This window comes from Numida meleagris, chromosome 5 (genome assembly GCF_002078875.1).
Source record: "Numida meleagris isolate 19003 breed g44 Domestic line chromosome 5, NumMel1.0, whole genome shotgun sequence".
Taxonomy (NCBI): Eukaryota; Metazoa; Chordata; class Aves; order Galliformes; family Numididae; genus Numida; species Numida meleagris.
In genome coordinates, this window is record NC_034413.1 from 54,277,538 (window position 1) to 54,295,775 (window position 18,238).

At 35.8% G+C, this 18,238-nt stretch overlaps 1 protein-coding gene across 7 annotated transcripts in view; it reads left to right on the top strand.

The window, feature by feature from the left end:
• COBLL1 (cordon-bleu WH2 repeat protein like 1) overlaps positions 1-4,221 on the top strand; it is an 84,228-nt gene extending 80,007 nt beyond the window's left edge. For all 7 annotated transcript variants that reach the window (XM_021398787.1, XM_021398785.1, XM_021398790.1 and 4 more), the window contains one exon: positions 1,688-4,221. In XM_021398787.1, the coding sequence (XP_021254462.1) occupies positions 1,688-1,774 (87 nt within the window). In that variant the 3' untranslated portion in view covers positions 1,775-4,221. The remainder of the gene's footprint in view (positions 1-1,687) is intronic.

An 18,238-nucleotide genomic window follows, 5' to 3' on the forward strand; every position in this document is an offset into this window, starting at 1 on the left:
GTCTCTCTGAGACTTACAGAATTCCTGGTATTTCTATGCTGAATAGGCATGCTGGAACGGTTATAAACATGCATAATTAGTCAACAGCTAGTCAAGCATGCTTAACTAGGAGTCAGTAAGAGTGGTACATAATGTGCTGTAGTATTGCTTCTAACTACTGTACGTCACTAACCACGAGCCATTTCAAAAACAGGTTAAGATGAAGCACATACTGTATTGTCCAGAGTAGCTTAAATGGTCACGTCTCTCTGCTCAACCTGATTTTTTTTCTTTACCTATTTGCTTGCACAAATATACGTAGGCCACTCTGAAAGTAATGCCTCCTGTTTATTTCCGTGGAAACTGCAATAGATACAAAGAACACAATAACACTATCTAATATAACAAATTCTCATCTACAAAGCACTATTTTTCAACATAATCACAACCATTATCTATACATTTTCACCAGCAATGAACAGGTGCCTACATGCTATGCTTATAAAAATCTGCACCAGTGAAGACGACCCTCTGTCACTACTTGCTGAAATGCACCATCCACCGCCTCACTGTGTTCACATCTGCTGTTGGTCTTCATAAACATTCAGCAAGAGTTGATAAATGTCAACAGATGGCATTTTTTCTGCAAGGAAGAATTTAATGATACACCTTGGTTTCACATGCGCTTCCACATCAGACTGCCCCTCTGCTGCTATCTGTCACGTGGCAACAAAATATAACAATATAGGTGGGAATGTTCAACCGTACCACCACCATCTGCCTCTGACATTATAAGCCAAAGTAATAAAATAGGAGGCATTACTTTCAGAGCAGCTCTTGTACGTGCATTTTCATGTATTTTTATTAAGGTATTTTTTCTAATGTGTAATTATGTTGTGAATAATACTTAATTTTATTTATTTTGCATAGCGTATGAACTTTGTTTTATGATTCCGTGGGAATCATCATTCCGTGGGCACCGCTATCCAAATCCAACTTTTTCTCTGTTTTACTTAATAAACTGTCAGTATGCAGTGCCAAGATCTGTGGGCTTTTGTGTTTCTGGCCTTTTACACTGAATAGGACCCTCAGTAATTACTAACCTAAAATGGGTCAGCTGAGGTTTCTTTATAACTATTTTTCTCTTCAGAATGTTTTCATTTTGTTTAGTAAACTCCGTGTTGTGGTATGTTGCTCGCATGGCTCTCATTAACTCCAACTGGAGTTACTGGTTTATGCAGCTCTGCTGAAAAGCAGATCTTTGCTATCTATCCTTAAAAATCGTTTGCTCCAAGACACATTACTGTGTCATAAATGAATGTCAGATTTTTGTCATAAAATCAGTTCTATTCAATATTTAATATATTTGTTGTAATGATATTTTTTTCATGTATTTCTTTTCAACCAGGTCAGGAAATTGCCAAAAAAAAAAAAAAAAAAAAGTTGTACATGTTTTTAATAGTTATGCACTGAAGTTTTTGTCAGAAATGTTTGAAATTACTTAAAAACATGTTTTATCCTACTTCTGTAGCATATGTGCTTTGTTCAGAAATGATGTAGGAGATTTTTCTTTGCGTGAGAAGACCGACTGAAGGAACAGTATTGCAGTGTTCTTAAAACAGTACCCTGTAACGTACGACAGACAGATGCATGTTAAAAATTAGGTTAACATTAACATTTCCTTTTTCTCTTTTTTCCCTCCATCCAGGTTGGTCCACCGTCGAACACTGTATCTGTCGACAGAAGAGCCAGGCCTAATCACTTGTATTCCACAGAAGCGAAAGCTAATCACTAGATATTATACCAAATATTTTGCACTTTACTACTGCTTCATAGGCCACCTTATTACTAACTACCAATTTTTGAAAGTGATTAATATATTTTTTTCAATTGGTATAGGAATGACACTGGGTTCCTTTGATGCCTTGGAAAAGATTATTAGAATATGTAAATTATGGTTAAAAATTTTCTCTTTATAAAGCTGATTATGCTGCTAAAAAGGTTTAAGAGAAGGTGCAGATGAGCTCTGCTTATGTTGGAACGAATGTCAAAAATTTGTTGATTTCAGCCTTCAAGACAGAACAAATGTAGCAGTATGCTGAAATTACAGATTTAAAGCAATCTAAGGATTTTAGATCATTAAGTTTCAATTGTGTATTACTTTAACAGATTGTATGAATTCAAATCCACCACATGCTGCCTCCATATTACTTTGTTAAATTAAATTTGTAATTAATAGAAAGCTATATGTGATACTTTTGTTTCTCTTAAAAAAAAAAAAAAAGAAAGAAAAAAGAAAAAAAAGATTTTGTTCCTTTAGCTGATGTAGTTGGGAGAAGTATTTTGGTTTTAAATCTCCTTTAATTTTTTTCATAGTAGGATATATTAAAAGAAAAAAAATCAGGACATAAATTATTGGAAATTTTTGTACTAAAACTTTTCTTAACAGTAGCACTACATGATGTTTCCAATGTACTCTTTGAGTAATTGTATATACTGCTTCCTTAGCACTCAAATGAGCAATGCCTTTTGTGAACTAGATGTGTTTTTAAATAGTCATCAGTATATAGTCATTTATGGATAAAATGCAAATTCCAGTTTTGATACTTAATGAAATTTAAAAAATGTATAATGAGATATTTGAATAAGAATGAACTTTAGACATGTTCATATAAAATATTTTAATCTTAAGAGCACAATAATACACTTACAAAGTATTCTTGTGTTGGAGAGCTTCTATTTATAGACTAAGCATTAAATACCAAAATGGGAATATATATATACATATACATATATAAAAAGAAAATGCTTCCTGTTATATTTTATCTATTTTGCATTTCTTGTCAAGAAGATACATTTTGGGGAGAGGGTGGAAATTGGGTGACATTCATGATGAAATAGCTAGATTATGGGTATGCAGCAAGTGCTGGGATATTTGCCGTATTAAAATATTTTCTTGCTGCATTTGATTTAAATAAAAATAATTATATTTAGTTTCTATTCCTTAACAATATATTTATTTTATATTTTAGAGTTATTGTGTAACTCATTTTCAGAAACTGATCTGTATGTGCATTTCAACAGGCTGTTGGTGGTTTGCTGCCAGGTTTTTGTGCAATAATCTCAGAGATCTCATTACTTTTCTTGTACAGGCTCAATTATTGATGACAAATAAAGCAGTGTTAACCTAACGCTGAAACCCTTTGAAGAACATTTTAGTGAATAAAATTCATAAAGAGAACTGATGAACGTGTGTTCGCTGCTGTTCTCTTATATTTTCACACCTACAACTTAGTCCCCTGTCAGTGCATGCCACCACTTCCTTTTCCTCCTAGTTCTTGCATCCAGTTAAGGGCTGATTCCAAGGGGAAACCTTACGTGGTAGTTCAAAAGATCTGTTTCAGGGTCTGATTGCAAAACACTGCTTCATCTTTCACTTGAAAATATTGAGATAGAAGAGGTGGTTGTTTTCTAGCATCTAACTGGGTCATACTTTCTAGATTTCTTTATGTCTTGAGGGACAGTTTTGAAAATTGTAACACATTCCTAGCAATCTACAAAGTGTCTGTGTTCGTTGTGATATTTTAATTCCATTTTTCAAGCATTCCTGTACAACACGCTGATCTGTAACTGGCACAGAGAGGTTGCACTGCAAAGTAGTTGTCTTGTTTGTGTCTTGGATGGGAGAGGGTTATATATTTGCTCTCAAACTTTTGTTTTCTATGCTAGAGGTGACTAAATCTTATTTTGTACAATTTAATCTCCATCTGTAGACTACATTATATTTCATTATTTCGTCCAAGAATGTGGAGTCCAAATGTTCTGGGTTTTGGGAAAGATCAAATAACCTTGCTTTGTTGTTCTTTTATTTGTATTTGACTACTGTACTGCTATATGTTTCTCAGTTCCGTGTTAAAAGTACACTGCCCTTTGATGTGAACTCCTGAAGGCAAATAAAATCTTACATAATAGAATTAAGACTAGAAGCATCTTTCCTGAATTGTAGGGTTTCTTGTCTGTGTAACTGAACTTGCTTGACAATTAGCTTAAATGTCTATGTACAGTAGTACTGTGAAATTGTTCAGTAAGATTTTCTGTTACTAGCTGGCAATATTGTTTAACAAAACTTTCTCAATCCCCCTTCTTCCAGCATATATGTAAAAGATTTTAAAATTTTGCTATTATATTGCTACAGATTCATTTTTTTCTGAAACTCTTCTATTAAAACTCTTGGTGATTTAACTTGATGTGTTTGTTAATTGTTCAAACAAGAAAACATCTTCTTAAGTAATAATGCAAGTTTTTCTAGCAACAGCAAGTCTAAGCTAGGCAGAAGTAAATTTTTGTTGTGGATGCCTTACATGCATGGAAAACAACTGGATGTTTTTGTTTTGGCCCAAGAATACTTAGTTTGGGGAATGGTACTAGAGATGTTTTCCAACACAAGGCAACTATTTCTGTCATACCTCTTGTTGCTTTTGAACAGCAGACAAAATGTTTGGCGAAGAAAATGAAGGACTCTGCAGTAACTGGTATGTCAGTATAATTGTATAGACAATATAACAGACCCTAGTAAAGACGTGCTGTTACTTTTCATCATGAAGCAGCAGATATTGGTATAGCACAAAAGGATCTTGCTCTCATTCTGCCTTTAAGGTTTCGTAAGTAAATGATAGCTGGGAGAAAAACTAGTAGTTAAAACAAAATTTTTAGTTGTTAAAGCTTATACATTTATTCACTCTGCAGAAGAATAAAATCAAGACTCTAATACAATTAAGAGATATCTGGAAAAGGGAAGCTGCTTTGCTAGGAGAGCTTAATTCATCACCAGAGAATATTTGGAAATCATCAGTGGTGACAAAAGGCCATGAAGCCAAGGCTCCATTTGCAGCTGAGAGATGTTAAACCACTGGATGCTGCCATTTTTGGCAGTATATTTAGTAATCAGTGCCCTAGTTTTTGCTTGCTACTTGTGATTTGTGCCCTAGCATATTGTGGCATACAACATGAAGATCTCGAAGAGGAAGGAATACCACCAGGCATTAAAATGATGTGGATATGGGCCATGAGGCATGGGATCACACATTCTAGGTAATGAATGAGAATATAACATGAAAGCATTGAATGCTTTTAAGTTTGTATAGCCACTTGTACAAGCTAAAACGAACATTTTAATTTGGAGCTGCTTAGAATCATATTTTAATACATCTTTGTGAAGAAGGTTGAAGAAATTCTGTTAAATGGAAACAGGAAGGATGCTGTTGAACAGTAGGGTGTACATCCTTGAACAGAGGTGCTTGCCCAGAGTGCATCTATCAAGCATTAGACAGCTAACTACAACTAAGCTGAAGAGGAGCTGTAAGTGATTAAATTGATAGCCAAGCAAAAATCTGTCTTAATTTTCTTATGTCAGAGTTAATGGAATGTGAGGCTGAACTCAGTGTTTGGACTGGATCTGTCACATTTAAAGGCATGATAACAGTTTTTGGGTACCATGAGTTGTTTGAGGTTCTGAAGCTGCATTGTCCTGTTCAACTTCAGTGCAGACAAAAGAGCTAACCCTGGAACATCACTTGTTATAAATGGATCTCTTATGAAATCTCTTGTGATGAGAAAGCAAAGCTGTAACAATACTGATGGAAATGCTTCATAGTTTTTACTTGAAATTGATGCATTTTATGGATAAATTTTGGATCAATTACCAATTGCAGATAAGGTGGATTTTTCTTTTTCTGTAGAAGTCTTGATTAGGCAGTTTTATGATAGGGAAGGTAACCTTGTTAAAATGACATGAAACATACAAGTAATGAAATGCTATACTTTTAAAGAACAATTAATTTTCTTTTATCTTCCTTGTGACATGGTAACTAACACAGAAACTGCACAATGAATGTACCACAGTGTATTGTACATAAAGTTGCATTATTTGTGTTAGCCATTTCTGCTCATTTGCACAAATGCTCACCTTCTTGGCATTTTTTGTAGTTGCAAATATGTCTTCAAGAAGAAGATTTGGAAGAGGTATGTGACTTTTTCTTTTTAGCTGTATTTAATCTCACATTCATGTGTACAACAGCTACTGTTTAAGTGAAAGAGAAGTAAATGAATGCTTCATTCCCACCTCCGTTACATGGGAAAGACCACAAAAAATGTTAGTCAGTTATCCCAGAGTTATTGCCTAATTTATTCAAAGCACTTAAGAGAATAAAATTAAGGAGAGGGGAAGTGGGGAGAGAGATGAGGGAAAGAAAAAGATGTCTGTTTTTATTTGGATTTGAATAATCACCGCTTCTGTGATTATAGAATATTTCTTCTCCCCTGCTTTAACGCATGAAGTAGGAACCTTCTTCAGGCAAAATATCAGTTGAAGAATGTTTTTTCTTTCATGCCAGTGGAAGGCTCTTTGGGACAGGAAGTTCTGCTCGCTCCTTCCCCCTTTCATGTTTTTTCTTTTGTGGCTTTAGGGGTGATAAATACGTTACTTCTCTGAATGTGTGTGGTTACAAGCCAGAAACTAAAAACCTGAATCTGAAAGCCTGGTTAAATTGTGATCCCCATTCATGTAACCAGCACAATGATGCAAATAATTCTGTGCAGGACAGGTGTTGGTCCATGTTTGCTAATTTGATACTATAACAATGAAAAAAATAATCTTTTTCCAATGGGAAAGGGAGAAGGAACTGTAAGTGAAAAGGACATCAAAGCTATCAGGAAACTTTAACTGCATCTATTGATAATTGTTACCTGAAAGTGACCATACATGTATGAGGGCTGATCTAAAAGTAATGCCTCCTATTTTATTGTGCTCGTACAGAACGTCAAAGGCAACATTGTTGTAGAAGCTGAAATTTCCCACCAAGATTCGGCAACATTTTGTTGCTGTGTGACAGGTGGCAGCAGAGGGACGAGGGGCTGTCTGACAAAACGGTGTCAGATACGGAAGCGTGTATGAAGGAAAGATGTGCCATTGAATTCCTCCATGCAGAAACAGATGGCACCCATTGTCATTCATTGATGCTTGCTGAACATTTATGGAGACCAAACAGTGGATGTGTCAGTGGGTGGTGCGTTTCAGTGGTGACAACTGTGACTTTGGTGCAGGTTTTTTCAAGTGCGGCATGCAGGCTCTTGTTCATCACTGGTGAAAATGCATAGCTAATGGTGGTGACTATGTTGAAAAGTTGTGTTTTGTAGCTGAGAATTTGCTCTATCAAATAGTGTTATTGTGCTTTTATATTTGTTGTAGTTTCCATGGAAATAAGTAAGAGGCATTACTTTCAGAGCAACCTCCATATAACTGAATTGGGAAATTTAAGAAGAGCTTTTGCTGTTTTAGTGACCCAAGTGTTACTCAGTAAGAAGTGTCCCTCAAGAGGAGAGGGAATTTTTGATGAGGAAGGGGAAGCTTTAAGATCAGTTTGAACTCCTCCAGAAAAACACAGCTTGCTGATTGACCTTTCCCTTGTTCTTTCTCCTTGGAGAGAATAAACTGAAATATCTAAATGCAAAGCCTTAACTATTATTTTAATTTCATTGCATTGGCATGATTCTTCATAGTATACCTAACTATGTGCCATGTATGAATGAAATATTATATTCCCTTAGTAATTTATTGTCAAAAAATGGAGACATCACCACCTGGAATATTCAAAAGTATTTACATATCTATTAAACACTTACCAGTTTAACCATCTGATTTGTCTGCATTTTTATGCAGCTGTGCTATCTGGTTGCATTGAGTTATGCGAACGGTAGATCTGCAGAAGTCTCCTATAATTCAGTTTACTGTGAAGATGAAAATTTGTAGTGTGCCAAGAAATGTTCATTAAGTATTCCCTTAGTCTTCAAAGACAAGAAAGTTTCCAGTTAAACTTCAAAAATAGAGCAATTGTCAGTGTAGGGGTTCTGTTTCTACTGTTGCTGTGTACAGATAATGTCAAAGCAATGCTGCATTGCCTTTTTACAGTTCTCTGTGGATTTCTTTCACATCTGAATTCCATATTGAACTTAAATGTTGAACAAATGTGCAATTGATAAGATATTTTCACATCTTCAAGTGTGGAGGATCTCTGGATGTCTCACAGTATGTAATCAGGTGGACCTAATCAGATTATTAATTAATGAAATAATGTCACTTAAGATACATGGGGCGGGATACATTAGACGTTCCCTTGCAAAATGGACTAGGACAGCATCTAAGGATGTCTATACTGGGTCAGTGATTCTTGAAATATTAAGCTGTTTCTCTTTTACTAGTGTCATCGCTCCTTTACAACTGTTTCTGTTCATTTCTTAGATGTAAATTTAAGCCTGCTCTGATTTATGAATTAGTGTGCTGCTGACACTAATGGGAGTTAGAGCTCTAACACTTGCATAAGAAGGTCGACAGTACTAACAAGAGAGAGAAATTAACCATTAAAGTGACTTCCCACAAAAAACTTCAAAGTAGGTATTACTTACATTCTATACGTGAATATCATAAATCATAGGCTTGATGCAGATTACTTCATGAGGTTATATTACTATCACTGCAGAAAGTTTGATTGCGTAGAATATCTTACTTACATGTAGTATTCAGATATTTAAATTATAACAGGTAATAATGGAAAGAAGAATAGTGCATTATTTACACCAACGTACTCATTAGAGAATTTTGTTAACTGTGAAATAATCTAATACAGAGGTCCAAAGGAGAAAACATGGAGCGCAGGCTATGTGAGTGCTTTAAAGAAGCCTACTGGCTGACAGCCTTTACTTTCAGATAAGGATTCCACTGGTTTGAAATACTGAAATTGAAATGTGTTCGTAGATAATTGTTTTGTACATATCTCTCAGGTGTAGACTGTAGCAATAAAATGACACAGATTAATCTTTTGCAAATGTTGAAAGTTGGGTATGGAGAATATAATTATTTAGATTACAATATGTCTGGAGAGCTGAGGCTTTCACCTCTGTGTAACTAAATTGTCACATCATGTGAACAGACCTCTTAGGCCTCCTTTTTTTCCTCTTCAAAACAAATCTCTCTTGTACCACACAGAGGGTAAAGACACTTATTTGAAGTTTTTACTCTGAGTACTAAGACTGACCTTGCTTAGCTTGTGATATTTGGTATCATCATAGCCAGAGCAATAAGAACACAGTAACAGTAACACAGCACAGTGCATAGAACTAAATTTTCGTTTTCAAATGTTATAAAATACAAGAATGGGAATGTTAAATAATGGGCCGCCTAATGCAATACTGAACATCCACAGGAGTAATGAACTGATGGCTATCTCAGTGCAAGGGGAGAACTAAGACCACAAAAGCTGCAGCTGCAGAAATTGTTGAATAAATCTGGCCAGCAGTGGCTATTTGCCAAGTACTAGTGTACTTAGTGTACTAGTGCTACTGCACATTAACCACCAGCGGACTTCCTAATGGTTGATATATTTCTACTGACAAAAATAATGAGTAAGCTACTATTGGAATCAACTTTGTTTCCCCCCAGCTGTGTATGTTTGTCTGCCTGCATGTTTCCTCTCCTCTTTTTTAATGTGTACTCCTGAGCAAGAACTAAGATGCAATGGCTATACTTATGGTCTGACACAGTAAAGTATGGACAAAATGATAAATCCTTAAGCAAATGTGAAATAAATTTATCTCGGATTTAACAGAAAGTGATGATCATCTTCTGTAATACCAATGGCAATTTTCTAAATGAAATGTTTGAACTAAACAGAGAAATATGGAGAGAGATACAATTGGTCACTTTGGCTAAACATGATTGATCCGGACAGCAGAAGCTATTCAATTTCTTCAAATGCTGCAAGTCAGTTAAATGCTTTCTGGAATCTGAAACTTATTGAGGCACACAAACATGGACCACATCAGAGTACACTTGCAAGTATAATGTTCACATACAAAGCAAGCTCCTACAGTGTGCTGAACTGCTGCAATTCTAAACTCTCATACCTATGGGATGCAAAGAGGTGAAGCAAAGGCTCAAAAAGTGGATCACGAGTTACTTCCTTTTAAATTGTGGAGGACCGGGAGAAAAATGGACATCCAAATGTTTACATCGTCAGGTGCCTCACTTCAACTATTAGTGTAAAGTCAACGCTTTTTAAAAGCTGCAGTACTTACAAGGTTAATTCTTGAACAGTAAGTTCTGGTAGGAGGAGCTGCTGGTGGCTGCAGAGTAACTACTACTCATTCAATAACATAATTTGGTGATGATGGGAAATGTTAGTTGCTTACTAATCAGTAGGAACTATAATCAGGAGGGAAAGCAACGTAGCAGACCTCAACCTTGAACCCAGCAGGAACAATTCTTCCTCAGAAAGTAAAAAAAAAAAAAAAAAAAAAAAAAAAAAGCCTGTTAAAAGCAGCAGATATTTTAGATTGATAACCTAAAGCAATTTGGGTAAGCAGGAGAATAAAACAAGAATTGTAAGATCTTTAGATAACGTAACCAATAAAGATTAAAGGAATGGGGTTGGTTCAATTTTTATTTTTATTTTTTTTAAGTATGGTTGGAATGACATAACCGTGTTTCGACACATAAAAGTTGCTCCACCAAGGCAAGTGGTTAACAGTGGTATCTTCAAGCAATAAATTGTTTCAGCTTCACAGGATAACGGCTGTATGGGTCAAACTAAAAGTTCATGTAGCCTATTTCTTGGCTTTTCACAATGGTCAAAACTGATACTTAAGGAAAAGTATAAGATTATAGCACACACATAGAGTAATTATCCCAGCTACGATCTCAACGATTCTTATCTCAGATAATTCCACAGTGAAAATGATTTCTATTTACTTCATAGGCCTAAATAAGTTTTCTTGATCAAGAATTGGCTACTCATTATTTCAACTCTTGTAAACATTGAGAAGTGACTTATCTTAATCGCATGCTACCTGGAGAATTGTCTCATTTGTTTGTTTGTTGTAAACTTCCACTTCCTAGCTTTTATCCTTTCTCATTCTTTTACTGAACGAGACATTAAGTCACCAATCCCAATTCAGTCTGTTTGTGCCATATATGTCTTTATGTACCATAACTGGTTTTACACCAAGGTGATTTCTCCTTTCGGCATGTCCTATCATGGTTTCTGTTGTGGCGTAGATGTACAGCACAGCTTTTAGGTGAGGCTTTTCCTTGTTTGAGGGAAGCCAACAATTGCAGGTTTCTAAAGCAAATAATGGAAGAAGGCTATTTTCTATAGTGAATTACCTGTAGGGTACACCTGTCTTCTGACCAAGATCAACAGTTTATGAGACATGGTTCCATATAATGGTTCTAAAGCACTATGTATCCAGCAAACAGGACCTTGCTAAGTCATATTTAGTCACAGATGTGATCATCTGATTCAGATATGATCTTTTCAACTAGTCAGTGAACAAAACATTAAAAACTTGAGGATATGGTATGTTCATTGGTCAGTTTACTGAGATAGCTGTTCGTTAATTCCAGCTTACAATAGAGATTCCTTTGGCTAATATATATCACCTTTACATAAGAATTTTTAATCAATTTTTCGGATGGAAATCTCTATTGACTGTAGTTCATGCAGCAATAGCGATTATTCACCTTCTGAAATCCTGTAAAGACAAGGATGTCATGTGGGACAGTGTCAAATGCTTTGCACAAGTTCAGATAGATGACATCAGTTGATCTTCTCTTATCCAATGCTGTAATGCTATCACAGAAGGTCATTAAATTTGTCAGGCATGATTTGCCCTTAGTGAAGCCATGTTGGCTGTCACCAATCACCTCTGTTTTTCATAGGCCTTAATATAGTTTTAAGGAGGGTCTGCTCCATGAATTTTGCTAAGCACTGAGGTGAGGCTTACTGACTGGTACTTATATGTTAAGATTTCACTCCTGAAAAAACATTTTGCTAGCAGAAGCACACGAGGCCTAGCAGGCAAAAAATGTGAAAAAGAGGGAGCTTTGTGCAAGCTACCAATGTTGCTGCGGTTTTCTCATCCCCTTTGACTCTCCATCCAACAAACTGAATATGGTAGGCAATCTGGCCATAATTTGTGCTCTTCTCTTTTTAAAAATAATATTTCCACTATAGTGAATGACTATACTGAAAGTTAGTGTAAAGCATCAGCTGAATGAAGGCCATGTACTTACTTCCGTGATTGCTTTTGCATAGAAATGTAGCTAGCTGTCCAGAAATCTGGAACATGGAGAATGCTTTTAGTTCAAATATTTTTTCTGGTCTTGTTTGCAACTAAACACAGAGTTTTTCCTGAAATATTTCTGCTGATTCATTATTGACTTACTTTGTATTTCAAGTTTAAAGTGAAATATGCATCTTTAACTGTCTTTAAATGAACTATGTTTGTGGTGGTATTTTTAGATGAGTCTTTTGATGCCTTCTTAATGGTACATTAAAACTTAATGAATGCTGAGTAACAGTAGAATTGCTATGGAAGCACATGTGGTATCTGTATTAATACTGAATGAATGCATAATGATCAGTAAAATTTGCGTGATTTCCGCATGAATCAACAATGATGAGCCACTTAGTGGCTCACTCAATTACATCATGTTTAATTGATGTAGCGTTATTTGGACATTATGTTTAAAATGTCTTTAGTAAATCATTGAGACTCTAATTGAGTCTCCATTCCAGTGACAAATTACACCGTAAATATTAAATTCAGTTTTTTACACAATTAATTTATGTTGAAGCCTGTTTGCAAAGGGTCAAAATTTGATAAATTCCATTATTCTCTGAAAAATGGAATCCCAAAACAAATTACAATACCTGCTAAATTACTTATTTTTTTCTTAGGTATGCAGCAGCTGGACACTGGAAAAGCATTAATTCTCTGAACTCTAGAAGTAATGGCGATACCTCAGTTGTTCTATATGAGTGCTGTCAAGAAACAATCCACATTCATTCAGCAGACTCAGAATTCACTCCCTTTGGGAGGCCCTTCTAGTACATCCCTTACTCACTCTGCATATAGAGTACAGCAAGGTAGACCAAGAGCTTTGGAAGTGTGATCATGCCAGCAGCAGCCAAAGAGGAAGGGAATGTACAGCAAATGTAGATGCTGTCTTTCAACTTTTCTCTGAATATCTGTCTGAGATTATATCTGGCATCCTGTACAGGATGAGGCAAAAAACAAGTATTCCCACTGTGTTTTCCACAGCATTACAAAATTGTGAGGACCCACTACCTTAATTCGTTTCTCCTGGTCTACACTGCAATAGACTGAACATGGGCAGTTGCTGCCCAGGCCCTGCGGTGAAGGTTCTGTAACAGTCTGCCAGTGGCTAAAACACTGTCACCAGCTGTAGCACTTCACTGCAGTCTTCCACCGTGCTGCTGAAGCAACAGATTTTGCAGTGACACAGGGCAGAGACTTATCTATGCTGTGCAAGACTCCATCTTTACAGACGGTCTCCACATCAAGACAAGGGATGTGTAGACATCTAATCCCTAAAAGAAAAGCAAACAAACAAACAAAAAAAACCAACCAATTAAAACATCTTTGTAAGGGAAAAGTGTAAGTAAAACAATCACATAATCACACTTCAGACCTCCCTAGGAACTGTAAACTTCTGCTTGTCTTTCATCTTTTCCTGTCAGGTAGTTATATAGAAGATGAGATTCTGAGACACCATTTCAGTGGATCTGTGCTTGAGCTGGCTTTGGAGATGATCCAGGGCAGGTCTGTAGACATTCATTTACAGAGAAAGGCTGGGGTTGCCTATTTTACTCAGTCAGCTCAGTTAAACAGTGATCAGAATGTGTCTGATTTTTGGCAAAGAGAGCCTAGGCCTCCCACTACTCCAGAAGGGATCTTGCACTCTATTCTCTCAGGTTAGTCCTTCTCACGAGCAATTCAGGCCAATAAGGTTTTATTAAGAGCCTTTGTGTCTTTAACATTCTCCCTCAATCAGCTCTTCAAAGCACAATAAGCTTGAGAGGTCAGATTTCAGTTCTAAGATGTTTTCTAGTCTAGCTGCCTCAACCAGAAGGTGGAAAGAGAACAGGGTTTGGAGACAAAGTCCTATCAACTATTTACAAATAAGTCCGTCACGGTATTTTTAGCTTCTGCAAATTTCCTGTGCTAGCTGCTAACACTAGGCACTGCATCCAGTTGATTCAATTTATAGAGAATTTACCATCTGTGAATATATGAAGCTCTCATTTTAATCTGCTGTTCTTTTCGATCTACTACGAGATTATCTGATAACTGGAAAGGCATCTAACAGCTGACCAACAACTTTGTTAGAAGAAGTGTGGACAAAGAACTTCATAATGATAATGATCATAATAGCTGCTCTCATTTCTCTGGATTGCTGAAAAATGCAAATTCAGACCTTTAATAATTGCAGCTCAGACTTTCATTTCTGACAGCAAAGTGAGAGAGAAAAAAAAATCTTTCCATCCTAAGAAGCTGTAAAAAAGGCTATCAACTCCTTTAAAAAAAAACAAAACAAAACAAAAAAACCCCCACTTCATTCTTGTTAGAAGAATTTAATTTATTAAGTCTAAGAGAGAAAAAATACATATGGAGAATCTCTTCATTTCACTTTAAAATTTCTTTTTTCATTTATGTTGATCATTTTAATGATTCTGTTCTCATGATTTGGGAATTCTATGGTGTGTTAATTTAATTCAGCTTTAATTTGAATTGAATAAAATATTGACTAGTTAGCTAACTATGACAAAAAAATACATATACCACTTAAACAGAAAGTGTTTGAAATATACAAAATAATCTGTAATATACTTCAATATACACCTAATAGATTTTAATGGTATAATTATTTCTAATTTGTCATGTAGCTATATATTTTTAGAGACTGCTGTGTAAGAATATTTTTAAAATAAAACATAATGAGGGTGTAATACCACTATATCCTTTGGAATAATGCTAATATAAAAAAAGGTACAAGAAAATGATGGAATGTATGCCTTAACTACATGATGACTTCACGAACATACTTCACGGCAAATTAGATTTCCTTGACTGGTGTTGTGGTTACAATGATATAATTCATGTTTCATAACTCCGAAGAAATAATGAAGGCATTGTAACCAGAAATGTGTCAATTTGAATAAATTTATTATGAATTGCTTTGGTTTAAAAGCTCCCAATATGTTATAATAGAAGCCTACGTTCTTGCTTGAGAGCCAGCCAAATTATCTGTAGAAAATGGGTTTTTAATGTCTTAACAAATTACTTAGGGGTAGATTTTCCTTTCAAATAAGCAAAAAGAGAAATGTTCTGTAAATACTATGCTAATAAAAGAGATTGGAATATACATTTATTTTGAAGCTACTTTGATAGTAGACTGGTAAGCCTCGTATTTAGATGGTAACTTCTTACTGCTCATGGAAACTTAAAACATTGTGAAAACTGTACATCCATTTTTGCCTGAATCTACGTTGCAATGAAGCAAAACAGCCCATGCAAAAATTAACTCTATTCACTGACTGCTGAACTGCAATTGCATTTGTGCTGAATGCAATACGCAATGGGCTACTTCCAGATATATTGAAAAATACCTTCTCTCACTAAAATCATGCAGGTTCACAGAATGGAAATAAGAGCCTCGTCAAGGCATCATCTAACATGCACCAAGTATGAGGGCTGTTCTGAAAGTAATGCCTCCTGTTTTATGATGTTGGCTCACAATATAATATCTCCTGTTTTATTATGCTGGCAGATGCTGATGGTGGTACGGCAGTAGAGGTTGAACCTTCCCACCAATATTCCGTTAGACTTTGCGCAGCAGACATAACAGAGGGGCAGTCTGACACAATGGTATCTGACATGGAAGTGCGTATGAAGCAAAGGTGTGTCAATGAATTCTTCCATGCAGAAAAAGTGGCACCCACTGACATTCATTGATGCTTGCTGAACATTTACGGAGACCAAACAGTAGATGTGAGTACAGTGAGGTGGTGGGTGGTGCGTTTGAAAAGTAGTGTCAGTAATGTGAAAGACAAACCACATTCCAGACAGGCAAGCATATGAGTGCAGAATGCAGGCTCTCGTTCATTGCTGGTGAAAATTTATAGATAATGGCAGAGACTATGTTGAAAAGTAGTGTTTTGTAGCTGAGAATTTGCTCTATCAAATAGTGTTATTTGCTCTTTGTAACTGTTTTAGTTTCCATGGAAATAAGTAGGAGGCATTACTTTCAGAACAACGTATGTATGTTTGAACAGTTAGGACATTTCAGGGGCACAGTCTGGCTTTTCTGATTTCTTGGCCAGATGCCTATGAAATTCTTCTATTTGGAATGTTAATACTATTTAAAAAAATAGCTTTTAAAATACAGTGGCTACTGAACAACTTCAGAGCACCGCTTCAATAAACCTGAAAGCAAATGAAAATATACTTTATTTTTGCAGCTCAATGGAGAATCACCTTTTAGACCAGCCTTAAAGCTTACTGTCAGGAGTACTGAAGTATTAATATATTTTACCTTTTTTTTTTATTTTTAGAAAGAAGAAACCTTCATTATAGTTATAAAGGAGGATGGCCTGATTGCTAGAGTACTAATTTTGAACTTGCAGTTTGCATTCCTTGCTCAGCCACAAATTCCATTAGATCTTGTGAAAGTCACTTAGCAAATTAATTGCATTGTCAAATTTGAATTACCTAAGTCAGAGACAGTTCTCCCTAGGTTTCCAGTGTAGTCACAGGATACAAAAAGTTCTTCTGGAATGGCTGTCAACTCTAAGAGCCATGGTTGCTTTTAGTTGAACTCCGGAGTTCTGTCTCTCTCCATGGAAGTTCTGTACCTCTGTGTTAAATCACCTCACTACTCTGGTATCATGCGTAAAGTCAGATACTTTAAATACCTACTTAGTGATAGTTTTTAAAGACATTCAGGCACATAAAAACGCAAATATTTACTCATCTGCATGAAGGGAACAAATGCAATTAAAATGTTAGGTGTACTGATTTTGTGATAATTATGTTCATAATAAGTGCTGAGGTTGTTGTTGTTACATAGTGTTCCTGAATTTTGCTTTAATAACCTTTTAATGTAATAACTTCCAACTAGTCAGCACAATGCTTTTAAAATGTGAACAGCGGGTTGCTTTTTAAAGGTTTATTCAATACCATGTTCCTTGAATACAAAAAAATTGGAAAAGCTTTTGAGACAGAGCTAACACCATTTCTTTGTGTTAACCGTGGGGGATGCATTCATCATGAAGAGTCCTAAATGCCTTATCAGGTGATGTATTAAGATAGTGGCAGATACTATTCAACACTTGCGGTACCTTAGGAATTCCATCTGGTCAGATGAATGTTTGTTTGTTTTACTTTCTTTCATTTGGGAGCAATGTAATTACTGCATCATTAATGTTCAGCAAAGCTTTCCATTCCAGAGCTCATTTTCAAAGCATTCTAAATTGCACAAGGGCAGGTATGTTGATTTAGAATTCCTTTGCTGTGTCAGGACTGGTGCAAATTTGTGGGTGCAAATCTGGGCTAAGTTATTCTAGTGACTTTGGAAGAAAAAAATTCCTCTCCCTATTACAAAATACGCATAAAATCACATTTTAATTTTCTTAGTATTCCCTGACAGAGAGGACAACTTCCTTAAATCTAATGAAAGCTACCCAAACCCAATTTCATAATGCTGCATGTCTGAAATTAGTAGAATTTCATTTAGTTTCATAAGTTCATAGACAGTCTATATTGTGAGCTACATGTTGCAGAAGCAGAGAAGAAACAAAGTAAAATTTAGGCACCAAAATACGAGTCTCTGCTGCCATATTTAACGGCCAAGAATAACTAAAACACAGACTGGCTGTCACATATGACAGAGGACGAACACGAAACCCATCTCTTTCTAGAACAAGGTAGAACAGGTATCTAAATTAGTACTAGAAGCCTGAGTTTAGGTAGATGAGTCACTGTACCTCATTTTTTTTTCCAAAATACATAATTCATTTTGACTATAAATTTCTTGTATCAGCCTTGTACTTTGATATTAGAAGTTAAATGCTATCCTACTTCAGCCTGACCAGATATATATTTTTTATTTTTGTCCCAAATAGCTCCACATCTCCCTTCCTCTTTATGCATATCAGAAGATATGCTTTGTCTGGTACTGTTGCTTCAGAGTCCGCGGCAGCAGCTTGGAAATGGCTGGGATTTAGGAGTGCCGTGGCTGTTTTTAAAAAAGTCTCCTTTTAGCACTACATTCCTTGGTGGTTTTGTTTTGTTTTGTTTGTTTTATATAATGCTTGTATTTTGTTTTCCCTTCTACAAAATACTG